At 37.1% G+C, this 15,919-nt stretch overlaps 1 protein-coding gene across 4 annotated transcripts; it reads right to left on the bottom strand.

Moving 5' to 3' along the window:
* Nucleotides 1-551: 551 nt before the first annotated feature.
* On the bottom strand, nucleotides 552-15,867 carry TRAT1 (T cell receptor associated transmembrane adaptor 1). 4 transcript variants are annotated; one of them, XM_068908229.1, is made up of 8 exons: nucleotides 15,708-15,867; nucleotides 14,810-14,991; nucleotides 13,601-13,726; nucleotides 10,336-10,449; nucleotides 8,451-8,487; nucleotides 6,474-6,535; nucleotides 5,110-5,168; nucleotides 552-3,920 (listed from the first exon to the last, which is right to left on the bottom strand). In XM_068908229.1, the coding sequence occupies exons 4-8, from the start codon at nucleotides 10,439-10,441 to the stop codon at nucleotides 3,660-3,662; spliced, it is 525 nt and encodes a 174-aa protein (XP_068764330.1). In that variant the 5' UTR covers nucleotides 10,442-10,449; nucleotides 13,601-13,726; nucleotides 14,810-14,991; nucleotides 15,708-15,867; the 3' UTR covers nucleotides 552-3,659. The 4 variants fall into 4 exon arrangements, with proteins under 4 accessions (XP_068764330.1, XP_068764313.1, XP_068764323.1 ...); XM_068908212.1 differs by lacking the exon at nucleotides 13,601-13,726 and having other exon boundaries at nucleotides 15,708-15,866; XM_068908222.1 differs by lacking the exon at nucleotides 13,601-13,726 and having other exon boundaries at nucleotides 14,810-14,988; nucleotides 15,708-15,866.
* Between the last annotated feature and the right edge of the window lie 52 nt (nucleotides 15,868-15,919).

Raw genomic sequence — 15,919 nt, 5'->3', positions numbered from 1 at the left:
CAGATGGCTTCTGAATATCTCCAAGGATGGAGACTCCACAGCCTCTCTGGGCAACCTGTTACAGTGCTCAGATGCCCATATTGAGAAGTTGCATAACCCCATTAATGTTTTCTGTTCCAAAGTAACTTAAAGGTACACTGGAATTGTTCTTGGACATGTTTGACTCTAGGACTTCTACACAGCGACAGAACGAAGGCTTACCCAGGTGGGAAAGTAGATTTATTTAAAGAATGTAACAGTAGTTCATTCCATCTATGTAAATAACTTAATTTTAAGAGGTAGTTTTTTTACAAACCTTGAGGTGTTGGAAGATAAATAAGCTTATCTCATTGGCACCTTTTTGATGGTAGCGGTAGCTAGGAACTCCATTTTTGGAGTTTGATCTTTCAATGTCCACTTTTTTTGTCTACAGACTATATTCAGGGTGATATAGCTAAGTCAGTGCTGATAATTTCAATAATACTGGTTAGAAACTGGTGTGTTTGCAGTGATTGCCAGATGTTGTCATATCTTCTGGAGTGTACTGATGTCTTAATACCATTAAATTCTCATAGGACTACTTACTGTGTCCTTGTTTTTTGACTTCTGTCCCTCCTTCATTCCAAGTAATCTTTGTGTCTGCCACCATATCTCCTCCTCTTTACTATTACTTGCTTCACTGTTCTGTTGAACTGATATTTTGAATGAATGCTAAGCTTACTTTAAATAAAAACAGCTTCAGTCCTTTAAATTGCCACTCTACACCTATGTTGTAAGGAATGGTCTTAAAAAAAGGTTTCTGAGACAGTATAAAGATACACTCAGCATTTCCTTTTTGTATTTTGTTGTAATTATTTCTGAAGCTTTCTTTATATGTTAAGAATTTGTTAAGTAATGCTTAAAAGGTTCTGTGGGTCTTTCTATAATGGCTTGAAGAGGGAGCAAGACTGAACATGTATTTTCTTACAATAATTAAGTCATTTGAGAAGTATCACCTAAACTAAAGACGTTTTAAATACTCTTTAGTTATTTAAGCAAACAGAGGGTAAAGATCTGGAGGAATAATTCCTGAACTGTTTGCAGTTCAGAGAGGAAAGCTGAATCTGGACTGTAGCAGCATGAGGAAATGCCTCAGAAAGAGTTGATGGGCCATGAAAGTTAATCCAGAAGTGGAAGCTATAAGAACTGCAGTGAATAATTTAATGAAAGCAGTGATCAAATTTAAAAAGGAAGTAAAAATTGAAGGAGAATATTTACAGAAAGTACCATACTCCAGCGAAATAAGTTGCACGGAAAAGCAGTTGCTGAAAATTGGTGTAAATAAATAGCCAGACTACACAACAAAGACTAAGAATGTAGAAGGAACTAAATGTGCCAAAACCTGATTAAGTGTGCTTATTAAGTGTGCAGTCAATGAGGGAAGTGTGTGCTTTATTTCTGTTAAACTAATGATCAGGCTGAACTGACAGGTTTAATTTAGGTAGCTTGTGGAAGTTCTTTGACCTTAGAGTCTTTAGAGGAAAAGCATAACCAACAGCACAAATGTTGCGAGAAACTTGGGGAATAGCTGTTCTTGAGCAAAGCTACACAAATTGTTATGAAAATTATGAAAACATCCCTTTTCTTATGTATGTTTGAAAAACAGTGGTAAATAGACTCTTGGATCTGTGCTTATTTGCTTGAGAGCTAGTTCAAGAAAGCTTTTACCTTTAATCATCTCAGAGGGTCTGAATATTGCATGCGATTGGTGTGTCAGCTAAATGGAAATATTTTATATAAATATTTTACATAATCATCGTTAATGCTATTCACATAATTTTAATGTATGCGACTAGGCAGGAGCCTGTTGACGCATATTTTATTTTGCCTTTATTTCGTTCCTAGTATGGAACTTGGCTATAAATAATTCCATCCAACTCAATCAAATTAGGATAGTTCTTCATGCTCTGATCTCTCGATGTTTAGCTTTGGATTTTTTTTTCCTTAAGATCTCAGTTCAGAGAATAGTTTAATGTAATGCTCCATTAAAGTATTTTCTGTTGATTCTCCGAAAGTACTTTTTGCTGCTTCTGCAATGGTAGTTGGTCTAAGGCCATGGCAACACAGTCATTTTCATGCTTATTAAGTCTGCATCACTTCTGAGGTAATAGTAGCCAAATATGTGTTGACCTGGCTTCTCCATATGAAGGTACATGCTAGCTTATGAGAGGCAGTGGCACAGGCAGCTGGGCTGTGGGGTTGGCCCCTTCTTGATCTAGCGTAGAAGTTATGCCACGTTAAAGAGGCTCATTAACTGTGAGCTAAGCTCAGACATGGACCAGCCTGTTGCTGAACTGTTTCTTTTACAGTGACTTTTTTTTTTTCCCCCCCTTCATACATTTGCCACATTTCTGGACACGTCCAGCCACTTCTGCTTTTGCAGCAGGTGTTGGCTCTTTGCACAAGGGGTTTTTTTCTGTTTTGTAACTGTTCTCGGGGCTGATAGCTCTCCTTCAGGAGCTGAAGTGCTCTCAGGGCTCTATATGTGCTCTTGAGCTCTCTGGCACTGTGCTCTGTATGGATTTTAAAGGCCCCGGTATGTTTTCCTGAGAAGACAAAACTATCTGACACCTGGAGTATGCATATTACATCAACAGTGTCTTATTTCTTCATGCTACTGCTACATCATGACTCCCAGAATGTGTTGCATAAAAATGAATTCTCTTTATAAAAAGCTTACCATCTGATGAGGTTAAAGTCTAAAGATGAACATGAACACTGTGTGAGCTATTTGGGGGGGGGGGGGGAATGTGCTCTTTATACTCTCTTAAAATACTTGTTAAAAATGATAATATAAAACCCAGTAGGAATTTAAACATCAATTATAATATTGGAAGGGAAAATCCTCCCTGGGAGTTTTATTTTTACAGATCATTTGCCAATATCTTTACAAACTGTTGGATATGGACAGATACAGCATTATGTTAGTAGAAGAATGAAGATTTGAGATGTGTTCTGGTATTGCTCACAAAAGAAAACTAAAGGTGTATAAGAGTATTGTTAAATTTTACTAGATGCACAAGTACTGGTTTAAACAAACTATTAAATTATTCTCTGATTAGCTTTAGATATATTCTTGTATTATTGTAGACTAGTCACAATGGGAAAGTACAAAATGTTGAATAGCAGAACAGTTTTTAACTGAAAAATCAACTAACTCCTTAGCTGTGCAAATGTGAAAATCCATTTGTTTCCAAAGGGTGGTGTTAAAAACCGCATTGCTAAAACTTGCATAGAAGAACAGTTAAAGTGTGCTAGAGCTCTGCAAACAATCGAGTGGGTCTTTTGGGGCTATTTGAAGTTGGAATTACACATGGTCCTTTGAAACAAAGGATTAAATTTTACCGGAATAAATACTAGGTCAATACTTAGGCATTGGAGTTAAATTCTGAGATACCAGGACCTACAGTTCCCTTTCCAAAGATGTTTTGAAGGGTAGGCCCTTCAAAGTGGTAGTCTGAGTCTGTAGTTACTTCCTGCGTAGTCCATAGATACGCTTGGAAGACAACTTGAACACTTAACTTACCCTTTTTACACCATTGATATGTCAGTTTGCCAGGACATTATAATCATTCATTGTTCCTCCAGTATGGACAAGCAGGTCTCACTTTATGCTTACATACTTGCTTCATGAATCCACTTCAAATGTTCTCCTTTGTTGTATGAATCAAGCCCATTAATCGGATGGGATCATCATGAATAGCTTCTACCTTTGCTGTGTTTTCAGCAGCCAGCTGCTCGCTATTGAGATAAATGCTGACTTTGGAAGGCACGGTGGTGAGTTTACATGGTCTTTCTTCTTCATCTTCTAATGAAGACTCTTTCTTTCTCCTTGGTTTTCTGCGTTTTCCCTTGATACTGTGATCAAGTGAGGCATAGCACATCTGATTGGCAGACTCCACCTGGAAGGAAATTCACTTTATGTTTAACATTCAGTAGTAATGCCTGCCTTAAAATTATCTAAGACAGATCTACGCAAAGCCTTACATAGTCGTGACTGAAGTTTGCCAAAACTAGCTGTAAATGAACTCGTAGAAAGTACAACTAATTAAGCTGTGGCAGCAGAGAAACCAGACCAATATACCCTAATGGTTAAGTGACTCAATGCTAAGGAAAAGTTCATCGAGGTGTCATCAGAAAGATTCTCCAATGGAAAAAGGGTATTGTATTAGTCCAAGTTCTTTGGGATGCAAGACACTATTTGACCTGCTTTTTTTTAATTATTTATTAGAATCCAGTCATTAGCGACAACATTTTTCACAGGCTTCGTCTGTCTGGAAAGCCAAAGTCTTGTCTGTATACATAATCTGTTTTCCAGTGTGAAATCTATGCTGCGTGTATGTTTCCTCTGCTCCTATCCATGTTTTTCAAACAAAACTGTGAAGCACTTGTGATATAGGAGCTTTTATAGATGATAGTGTTTCTGTGAATTTTATGAAAACAAGTGTCCAGGTAAAGGATATTTGTGCCCCCTGGATGTCTCTTGGGGGAAAGGAGAAGCTGGAGTGACTCCTTATTAAATACCTGAAAACCAACACAGGAATTGATGCTACGAATGGTTCAATTACAGAAAAAAATCGGTTGAAGCTTGCATGTTTTTAGGCATCCAAGTGATTCAACAAAATACAAATCATGACCAAGATCAGGCTTCTTTCATTTGTTAAAGCATACAGATTTTGTGCTGGTCGGGAGAGAGTCATTAAAATAAATGATCATCATGTGACACAGTCTGGTTTTTGGTTTTTTTTTTTGATTAATGACCAGAAGAAATAAAAATAATTCCTCACATAAGCTAAGGCGGTAGATGCAGGCTTAATTTAGCCTGTTCTGCATGCTTGTAACTGAGCTTTATCATGCCATATGGATGGAAACGTGCTACCCATAACTCTGTTCCCTCATTAATGACCCAAACTGAGCAAAGGGCCAAGTCTGTGCTTAAATTCACTGATGAATTGAGGCACGGTAATTTTTCTAATGAGCAGCGTGAGGACTTTTGTTATGTATTGTCACGGGGTAAATACAAGAGCTTGGAGACGACAGACCAGCATACCCTAAATCAGAAATCCAAAACCAAATTGAAAGTAAAGATACCTGTAGTTCATTAACTGGCCTTTGAGGCTGGGACTTCATCTGCTCGTAACAACATTCCTCTAGAATTGATCAAAGTAAACAAAAAATTGGTTATTAAAACAGCCTACTGAGGATTTAAAGATCAGCCAGATCCCTCCCTACTACAGTACTAGCTCGCCCCAAATTTTCTTTGGTAGAAATTTGGGGGTTTTTTTGTTTTGAAATCTTGCACATAGATATCTCCCTCTACTTATAGAGGGGCAAATAGCTAGGAAATTCAGATGTGCGTGCTCTGAAACCAAAATTCATTTTCTATACTTACAGACGGGAATTTTTTCATTATTCTATAAGTGGATGTCATCTTAGGCTGTGTATTTGGCGTATTTGTTAGTGTAGGCAATCTCTTCAGGTATGAGGCTAAGCAGAGTTCAGGAGGAACACTTGTTGGCTGAGAGTGATGCTGTGAGTTGCAGGAGTTACTGATTAAATTCTATTCCTGACTCTGCCTTTAATTTTCTGTGATGTTAATTCGAGTTATTTTCTCATGCCACATCTCAGTGTAGACATCAGTAGGATAGATTACTTCGTTACGGTTTTTAGGTTTATGCAGTGCCAATGCATTCAGGTGTCGATTTAGCCAAATTTATGCAAATTTTATATGTGAAAATTGATTTTTCCCATTAAGTACTTTAGTTCAGTTTTGCTTACCCCCAAATAAGACTAGCAAAAAAGTTGCATCCATGTTACCTAATGTACTGCTTTAACATTGTAAGGGCTCTGAGACCCACGCTTCAACATATCTAGCTCTAGCTGCAGTTACGTGATATTACTGCCACAAATGTGGCACCTCTCTGCCAGGGATTATTGCTTCTGCTCAGCAAAGGAGAGGAAAGCTATGCCTGCCCACCATTCAGCCACTGTGGGCCGTGTTTGCCCACATTGCTGATGTGCAAGTTTGCAATAAGAGATGGATCTGTGAATATCCATGGCAGAAAACAGGTAAGTGTTTCTTTCTACCAGCTTCTGTGAGGACAGCGACTTTGGGCAGAGGGTAATTTTGTCTTGGATTGCTTTAATGCACATGAATCAAGCTGTTACTTAAAGAGATGCAGCTTTACATGTAGAAAAGGTCTTATTTTTGAGATGTTTTGCTGAATAGGAGTGTTTGGATTGTAAAAGTCAAACTCAGTGTGCGATCTGGTCTTACGAATAGTAATGCAGTATGGTGGTTTGCAGTTCTATTCCCAAGTAAGGATTAATACAGCAATTAAAAAGCAGATGATTCTCATGTTTGCTATTTAAGAAGCACAGAGTGTTGATCACTCTGCTTTTAACCATGCATTTATTATATTTACCGAATAGAAATGTTTTTAAGTGAAGCTTACCTAAAATATCTTGACTGAGATTGCCATAAACTGGGTCATCTTCTGTGTAATAGTCATCATAGCTAGAATGGGAATAGAGAATACTTTTAATTGGCATAATAAGCTTAATTTAGGACCCCCCTATTCTATTCTAAGCATTTTACACATATATAGAAATAGCAGATTGTGTGTGACCTGAAAGATTGTATAAAAAATATGGGGTGGAAAATATAACAGTCTTATAGCAGGGGAAGAAAAGGTATTGTCCATACTCTGAAGAGGGATCTGCTCTCTAATGAAGAATTGAACTCTTATTTCCTGTATCTTAGTTAACATAAAGCTAATCTCAAGATTACTAAGCTACTGTTTGATATAGTTCTAGAAATAGTAATTATCACTTAACTTCAGTGAACTAAATCACTTACTGAAGAGGACTGAAAAGGAGTTCACTGGTCAGTGTGTCCAATATCTTACTTTATCTGGCAGGCATACCATGTAATCCTTTTGAGAATTGCATCAAACTTTTCTTATCTTGCTACTCATTTTCACTCTGACTGCTCTAATATGGAGCTTTCCTTCACCAACAGAATTTTATTCAGTTAAGATACCCATTTCTTCAGGAGCCAAGTCCTTCAGCCCAGAGAAACGTGCTCCTTTTCAGGTGATCGCCCCTTTCATGCACTAGCTACTGAGCCTTGCCTTTACAAGCTACATGGGACAAGTTGTGGGGAAGGAGGAAAAGGTCAAAGAGGCCCATGCCTAGGTAGTCGTGTGGCACAGCGGGAGCACGTCCGTAGAGTGAAACAGTTGATGCTGAGGAATGGCCAGCACCACCCTATGCATTTGGGAGGGGTTAAATTTGAATTAGCTCAAGTCTAGTCCCATGCACTGAACGCCCATGAGCAGCTGGGGTATGTGAGGAGCAGTCCTGGAGCATGGCTTCTAGCTTAGTCTCATCTGAAAGGAACCCAGTCCATGTGCTCTGAGACCACTTTGCAATACAAACTGAAGTACTAAATAGGGCTCTTTGAGAGGTTTTCTTAAAAAGTGCCCTCCTGAATCAAACTAAAATACTTACATGGGCACACCTAGAAAAGATCAAGGCAAAGTTCAGCTTTGGGAATTTGATAGCGTTCTGTATTTCATGACCTGATGTTGCTTGAAAATGTGTTAAGTAAGTTCATGAAAATGGGAACTGTAAATGGGAAACCTTGGGTGACCCTGACCCTGCTGCATCCCCATACCGTGCCTCTTCAAGAGGATAAAGTAATGCAATATAACACCACTTTTCAGTGATGTTCTTTAACTGAACAGACCTGGTAATATATAAACTGACAGACTTCCCAGTTTCAGGCAAATGGGTAGCTGGGGGTTGTTTTGGACAGGGAGGGGAAGAATTTTGTATTTTCTTTTCTAAGGGCCTTTTACATTTAGAGTGAGATGAAATTCTTTCCATCTCTATTTTCTGAAACAGTTGTTTTGATATGGGATAAGAGAAACAGACTGGTAACAGATCATGAGCCATACAGCAGCTGTGAGTGATGTAAACAGACTGTTTTATTGCTTTTGAATGGAGTGTGTAAAAGAGGGGTATGAAGTGTAAATACATATGAATTACTGCTGCACGAGTATACAGTATCAGACTATAATTTATCATTGTGTTCTGAGAGCTCCATTTAATTATTACAGGGTCATTCAGATTGAGTGATAATAAATAATGTTTTAGCTCAATATCTTGCATTTAAATATATCAAATTTATCATATTAGCATTACATTATTTGATTATTGGTAAAATGAATGCAATGTATCTGTCCAATGCAAGAGTTCTCCTACTTTCTTCGGAAAACATTTATTCATAACCATCCCACTCTCTGATATTTCTAGGTAGGTTTCATGAGATCACTGGAATTTCCTCTGTGCCACCCTCTAAAGCCATCTATCATTATTTATTTCCTGTTTCACCCATGTTGGAAAGAAATGTTTTTTATCCAACCTACCTTGGACTGTAGTCTTCATAGTCTTTATACATTTTAGCTGGAAAATGTGTTTAAAAATAAAGAAAGTGAAAAGAAAGGTAAATGTGGTACCGTCGAATGTCTTAGATTATTGTCTTAACTGCTTTCAATATCACTGTAGAGGGTTAAAATTGAAACCTCTAGGCTCTCAGCACCTTCAGTTGGCCCCCTTCTTTACTCAAATACTTTTAATTTAACACTACTGTAAGAAACGCTTATGAGTCCGAGCTATGTTTATAGACTCTACTTAGGTTAGGACGATCCTTCTTCCAAGTCCCATTTGGTCAAGTAGTGTATCTGTATAACAAAGATAGTCCTTTCCCCCAAAATGTGTTCTAACACATAGGACTGATTCCTTGTTTCTTCCTCCTCTTTCTTCTACTTTATCTTTTTCTCTGGCTGGTGCGTCATATGTTTATATTGCAAGATGAAGAGTTCATTCATTTTACTAGCTTTGTTGCTTGTATTTCTGAAAGAGAGATCCTGTGACCCACAGAGGAAGAAACTGAAGCAGAGATGCAATGGCTACCAACAGAGTTGTTGTTGCTAGAGCTTGATTAATAACTTGGGAATGCCCAACTTTCTATCCTGTGCTCTAGGACTCCAGAATTTACTGTAAGTAAGATCCATTGCCATGAATACTGCAACATGAGCCAACCTGACTGCAACCTTCCTTAAGGTTAGTTTTGTAAATAGCTGTTTTTTCTTCATAGAAGAACCTGTCGAGTAACATTAGAAGACAAAACAAACAAAAAAGCAACCTCCCCCCAACTCTCAAGCAGCTATTTTAGTATCCTGTAGTTCTACCAGTTCTCTTCTTCTTAGCGAATTCAGTTTATAAGCATAGGACTTCTATTTATGTAAATTAAGTATGTATGTGGATATATTTAAAGAGGTCGAATCCATCAGTGTTTGCCTGCCCGCTCCTACACATACAGCACAGGTACCAGTTTTCCTGTGTAAAGGTGGTTTTTCCTGAATAGCAGAGGAGAGGACTGCACAACTGAGTAACTATATTATTGTATGCATAAGACAGATTGTACTGGCATAATCAATTCTGTTTAGAAAAAAAAAAGTCATAGTTAATTTTAACCAAAAATAGAGTACGACTGCGGTCACTGTGCAACATACGTTAAACGAATTTGTTCCTTATTGTTAGTGACACATTGGTTTAACAGCTACATTAGGATCTCCCAATGAAAAGCACTTGGAACATTTTTTCAAAACTGATTAAATGTAAAATGTATATGAAATCTGAAATTCAAATTAGCATTCAGGAATTTTAGGAGGAGAAAGTTTTCTCAAATACATTTTGTATTAACACAGTTACTTAAAACCTTTTTTTAAATTCAGGCAGAGATGTAAAATTAGTTACATGAAAAGCACCCTTAAAAAAAAAGGAATAATACACTCCTAAAACATACTTAAAAATAAAAGTTTATCCAGAACTACGTTCTTCACTTTGTACATGTTCTGTGGGTTTGTGGTTAGAGAATGGATTTGGATAGTTGTTTATAGCAGAGGGTTGGGCAGCTAGTAATCATTCTGTAATCATATCTAACTGTTCTAAATATATATGTATATAAAAATATACTATACAATATATAATATATATTATATTTTATAATATTTATATTACACATCATCTATATATTATATAGAGTATAATATGTATATTATATATTGTATAATGCATACATATTTTTGTAAAAAATCAGGTCCTCACTAGTAGAATCATTCTTGCCAAAAGATGACTTTAAGTTTGAAAAGAATCAATTTATTGGCTTGGCATCTCCTAGCAGTGATGGCTTTCTCTACAAGTACCTTCAAATACTCAAACTCTATTCCTTAGAGGGACATCACTTACCTTCTTGCTTCTTTTTCATATAGTGTGAAATATTCAGTATCAGTGAAATAATCAGAGCCAAACTCAGAAAGGCCAAAATTCCCCAGACAGAAAAATGGCAATCCATTTCTGCACCTGAAAGAAAATCCTTTTATAGTAAGTGTTGTCTTAACAGTTGTCCTGAGTTCTTCGTGGCTGGTTGATTTCTGCTTTCTGTAATTCAAGCTGCTATTTTGTTGTTTACTCTGTGACAGCCATTGCTATACTAGCTGAACAATTAATATAAAAAATACATGCTAAATAATAAACAGCAACATGGATAAACTGTTAATGGAGCTAGTTTCACAATTCAGCCAAAGGATGGGCTACTGGCTTGCCTGTAGGATACCGTAAAACCCTGGGTTTTGCTGATGGAAAAGGTCATTTTAATGAATAGCGTTGAAATTATCATTGTAATTATCTTGAACTTATTGTTTGCAATAGCTCCTTGGCTGAATGGCGGAGTTTATGAATCAAGTCCTGAAGATGACCTCTATTCAGTCAAAACAATTTATGTTACTGGAAATTTATCTGAATAATAACTAAGGCCATAGGGTTGTGACTCTCCTTCTCACAAAATTTCGAAGGTTGCTTGTGTGTGTTTTCTTGCATCTCTTATTAAAAACATTTACCTTTACCATGTCCCCAGTCTCCTTCCTGAGGAAACAGAAGACATAATAGCAAAAGAAGAGCAGTAGCTGGGAACCAGCGAGCCCCCCAGACTGTGTGCGCAGCAAGAACCACTTAGGAAAGAGTAAGTAAACATAATTGAACTAAGCCTCTCTTTGCACTAAACCTGCCTCTCCTTGGAGCTCTGTTAGAAACACAGGAGGGAACCTCCTCATAACAAGTGTATTTTATCATTTAATTAATCCTTCAATTAATCTAGCTCATGCTAGTTTTCCATCACACCTTGTTAAAGACAGTAGGCTATTTGTGACAGTCTGATCGCCAAGATGACCAGTGTAGCTGCAAAGGACCTGGGAAATCCTTCCTTAACAGAGGAAATACTGAGCCAAATATGAGTGGAGCATGAAATCTAGATTTGCACTTTCCCCAAGGTGTGTTCTCTTCATCTAAGGTGTTTGAAACAAAGTCTGGTCCAAAAAACTAATAAACTACACTAATACTGCACAAAAAGGTTTGGCTGGAACAAAGAAGTCAAGGGGAGAGGTTGAGTGATACTGTCAGGGTGAGATTTGAGCAAGCCCATATTATTCCTTTTATTTGGTTCCCATGTAGCTGGATTCTTTCAGTGTTTTGGCATTTTGTTCATTTCTCAAAGGAAGGCTGATGTAAAGGAAAACAAGAAAATACATTCTCACATTGCAAGTGGAGGAAATGCATTTTCTGCTGCAGAGAAGGCAGAGTGTTGCTGTTCCTTGACTCGCTGGCTCCAGCTCATCTTAGGACCTGCCCCTCTGGTTGTGCTACTTTGTTTTTGTTCCCTAATGATGCTGGTGTTGCAAAAGCTCTTTTAGTTTTGGTTTATTCCAAGCCACAGATGTTTTTATGATGATGGAACAATATAAGAGAATCCTTGGTAGTGAAAAATCACAAATCACAGGCTTCTATGATGCAGATTTCCCTCCTGATTAAAGCACTCTTAAAAAACACAAGGCAGTAGATAATCTGTACTTTCTGACAAGCTTGTGACTGTTTTTGCACATGGTCCTTCCAGCCATGCTCCCTCTGTTTATTGTTCCTTTCAAACTAAACATCCCATCTCCATTCCTTTCTTCTTCCCGCTCTAGTTCTCCCAAAGGTGTTTCAGGGCTCTCCATCACTGCAATGACACTTTTCATGTTGACAGGCACTTTTCTCCAGTGCAGTACAGTCATTCAGGAAAGCAGACAAAATCGCCTGTGAGGCAGCTATATTCCATTTTTTCAGAGGACGAGCTGAAAGCAAGGGACGTCTTGCCTTATGAAGAACATCCTGTGTTTGGAACCTCGTGGATGAGTTAGCTGCACTCTGAAATTTGCATCCTATGCAAATGATCCAAAACAATGACAAGTCTTTATCAAAGTCAGGAACTTTTGATCTAGTGCCTTAATCATAAGATCATCCTTCTTCCTTCTCCTGTCTTCTTATCTTGTCTGAAGTGACTGTTTTCCTTTTTTCTTGTGTTCATTTCTCATTGCTTTTCCTAAAAATTTATTTTGTTTGAGGAATAACAAAAGTATCATGGCCGGAAGGAAAGGAAGTGCAAGTACTTCTAAATTCATTAGAATAAAAAGTGTGAGGAGATACCTAATGTGCAACTCAGACCTAAGTTTGTACCTTTTTCTTGGTAATGAATGGTACAATTATTTATTTATTTATTTTATTTACTTACTGAACTGGTACATTTATCTTTCTGCTTCAGGAATTCTACTTTTTCCTGATTTTCCCAGAGTAGGAGAAGAACTTTTAGGTACAAATTCAGTATTTTGAGCCCAAACTGAGGTAGAGGAGGTAACCAAATTTTTTGAGGACAAGTATTTTTTTCCTTAAGTGTTTCAGCTTCTTATTTACATTGGAATTATTAACTGAAAGACAGTAAAGGTTGGAAAACAGATGTTTCCCTTTTCAGTTTCACGTTTAACTTCTGCAATGTTTAAGTAATTCCACTTCTCTAGGTCTTTAGAAATAGTCTAGTAAAGCAGAAAGCCTGAAACTTGAATTTCTAATAAAACGTACCAATGTTATAAACCTCACAATCTATAGCTCTTCCTTAAACATAGTTTAAAAATGCTATGGATGTGGAGGGTGGAAGAAAGCAAGTTTAATTTACTGCTAGCTGAACATGGCTTAGATTCTTAATTTTAAAATTTATTTTCCAAAACTCTGATTTAAATATCTCTTTGTGTTTCAGCAGAATGTATGCAAACATATGTGCCACTTAAGCATCTTCTTTTCAAATCTAACTCTGTCTTACCTTTGCAGTACGAGCCATTTGCTGGTCAGCCAATACTGCTTATGTTTTCGAAATAAAAACAATTTTCAAATCCCCCCATAAAGTCATAGCAAAAGCTTTGATCAGAGACACGAGTGCCTCTCCATGTGCCCTGTGCTTTTCTAATGTCAATTTTAATTTAATCTTACTTTCCAAGTACAAAGTATGAGGCTTTTTTTTAATAGCTGAGCTTTACAGAGATACAACTCCCTGCTCTTTCCCACCTCCCAACTGTTCTTTTACTGCTCTTATAGAGGTTACCAATATGCTAGCTGATTACAGTTATAACTGAATTATTTAAATACTTACTATGCTGACAACAGCAACAGTACAGGGAAACCTGAACACTTCTGTGAAGAACAATTTGTCTCCACAGATAACTACAGCAGTGTCTCTATACATATGACAGCAAATTGTGACAGCCAACTGGCTATGCTAAAGACAAAAAAAAAGAAGGCAAGTGTGAATGGAAAGTGAAAAATAAACAGAAAGAGAAGTCTATTTATTAGACTAATTATTAGCTTAGGGTGGTTTGAAATAGTATCCTTTATTCTATCCTCTAATTTTAATTCTAAGCAATCATCTAATGTCAAATGTGGCAAAATCAATTTTTTAAATATATTGTTTATTCAAAAGATTCTTAGCACAGCATTCAAAGGCATTCGCACTACCTATGCAAATAAGTTATTAAATTGAAATTACAAAAAAAATTAGCTTTAAAAAAAAGGCCTAAGGAAAAATTAGACCAATGAGAATAACAGACTATGATAAGCCCAAATTCTGTGAGGGTTTTCAGCGATAGTCTAGCTGTGATAGGAAAACCTGAGAGTGACAGTAGTTTATTCATGAGCAATAATACTGAAGTTGTTCTTGAGGTGGTGCGAAGGAAAAGATTTCATCATACAGCCAAAGGTTTTTCACGAGCAGGATGAGAATTCTGGTTTTCATGTACGAACAGCTGGGAAGGGGGAGCAAGTACTCACTGCAAAGATGCCAGTTTCTTTGAATGCCTAATACCAGAATCTTTTTAGTATTAATGGTACTGCTATTTTTTCGTTTCTAGTTTGGAAACGGGATCAAACTCGGAGACACATCTAAGTGTAACTTCTACCTAAGGTAACTTACTCCATCAGATGATGACTTTTCTTTTCTGCCTTTAGGGACAGGGTTACTTATCTCCCTTTAGTATATTTTACACTGCTCTAAATTAACGGTTCTACATTCACGTAACAACATCTAAGGCATTAAAAACAAACAAAGGCTTGCTAAAGTTGCAGTTAGCTGTGCTTTTTCTTCTCTTTGAATCTCTTCTGACAACTTTCTCCACCAAGAGAGACAAAATACAGGATAAACAGACATTTGGTCAGGCTCGCTGTAGTTGTTTTATGTTTGCAGGGTCCATTCTAATGTAATTGGAAAACAAACAAACAAAATCTCTTCTAGATTGATTTTTGCTATTCAGTATTACTGTAACTCCAAGGAGTGGACATAATGATTCTTTCATAAAAATGTACTTACTTTTGAGAAAGGGGCAGTTTTAATGATTTGTGGCTGAGGATGGATGTTTTATCCTCCTAAGAGCAAAAGAATAGGTAGTAGAAGTGCTAAGCTCTTTCCCTTCTTGTTCTTAAGGTGTTTTGTTTAGCAAATTTATCCCAAAGGGTAACAGAAACATATCATTCCTCCTTTAGTCTTTCCTACTGAAAAGAATCAAGAGTTAGGAGATATACAGATACTGGTCTAGCAAGAATTGGACATGACGTCTCTGATGTCAATTCATCGTTCATGGAAGTATATTAATTACTTCGGTCACTACCAGATTTGAGAAGATGATCTGGAGCACAAAAGATATTGTTTCCATTCGCAAATTTGTCAAAGACAAGACAAAACTGTTTTTTCCCTCTTCAGTTAAATGGTGAGATAAATATTCTGTAGCAATGGCCCTTAACAAAAATAAACCCATTAAGAGAGTGATAACTGAGGAAATGTTAAATTAACATTAATAAAACTTCCACCTGTGTGAACTTTTAAGGCAGGATCGATTCTCTGGAAAGGAGTCCTTAAAGTGCAATTAATTGTTGCACAACTAATTGCTTTGTGAGATATAAACTTCATACTTCAGAAGGGAAAAAGCACGTAGTAGAATAAGAAGCCCTCTGGACAGTAAATATTTTAAGCACAGAACTGATGCCAATGCTTGCTCTTCATTAACAGACCTTAATCCATTTCCCAACTTAGCTGAAGATTAATGAAGGTTTAAGCAGTTGATGATGACTCATCATCGTCATTATGATTATTATTAACAGTTTGACTTCAGAACTCGGAGCAGCCTTCTTAGGGAACTGGTAATCTATCACAGCACGTTTTTACTTTTCCCTTTTTTACGTGTCCATAATACTGAAAAGACAAGACTTACCTGTTTTCTTTCCCCGCCCCTTTATCCAACAGGAAACCAAGTTATGTTATGTTGGCAAACCTTGGATGCTCGTTTGTTTGGGATCTGGCAGCATGAATCTATCTGTGCAGCTGCTGTCAATCTTAAAGGTCTATAGCCTTTCTGTATTTTTTTTTACCTGCTCTCTTACAAACAGGAAATGTGGTGGAGGCTTTTGCAATCGCGCTATCAAA

This window comes from Struthio camelus, chromosome 1 (assembly GCF_040807025.1).
Source record: "Struthio camelus isolate bStrCam1 chromosome 1, bStrCam1.hap1, whole genome shotgun sequence".
Lineage (NCBI taxonomy): Eukaryota > Metazoa > Chordata > Aves > Struthioniformes > Struthionidae > Struthio > Struthio camelus.
This window is presented reverse-complemented; position numbering and strand designations above follow the sequence as displayed.

Bases quoted from the DNA above. Each gene is read 5' to 3' on its own strand.
- TRAT1 (XM_068908229.1), bottom strand. From the start codon at position 10,441: ATGGATTGCCATTTTTCTGTCTGGGGAATTTTGGCCTTTCTGAGTTTG. The intron at 8,488-10,335 runs GTAAGTGATGTC...CACATTTTCCAG, and splicing joins TATGAAAAAGAAGCAAGAAG to CTAAAATGTATAAAGACTAT. The intron at 6,536-8,450 runs GTAGGTTGGATA...TTCCCATTCTAG, and splicing joins TATGAAGACTACAGTCCAAG to CTATGATGACTATTACACAG.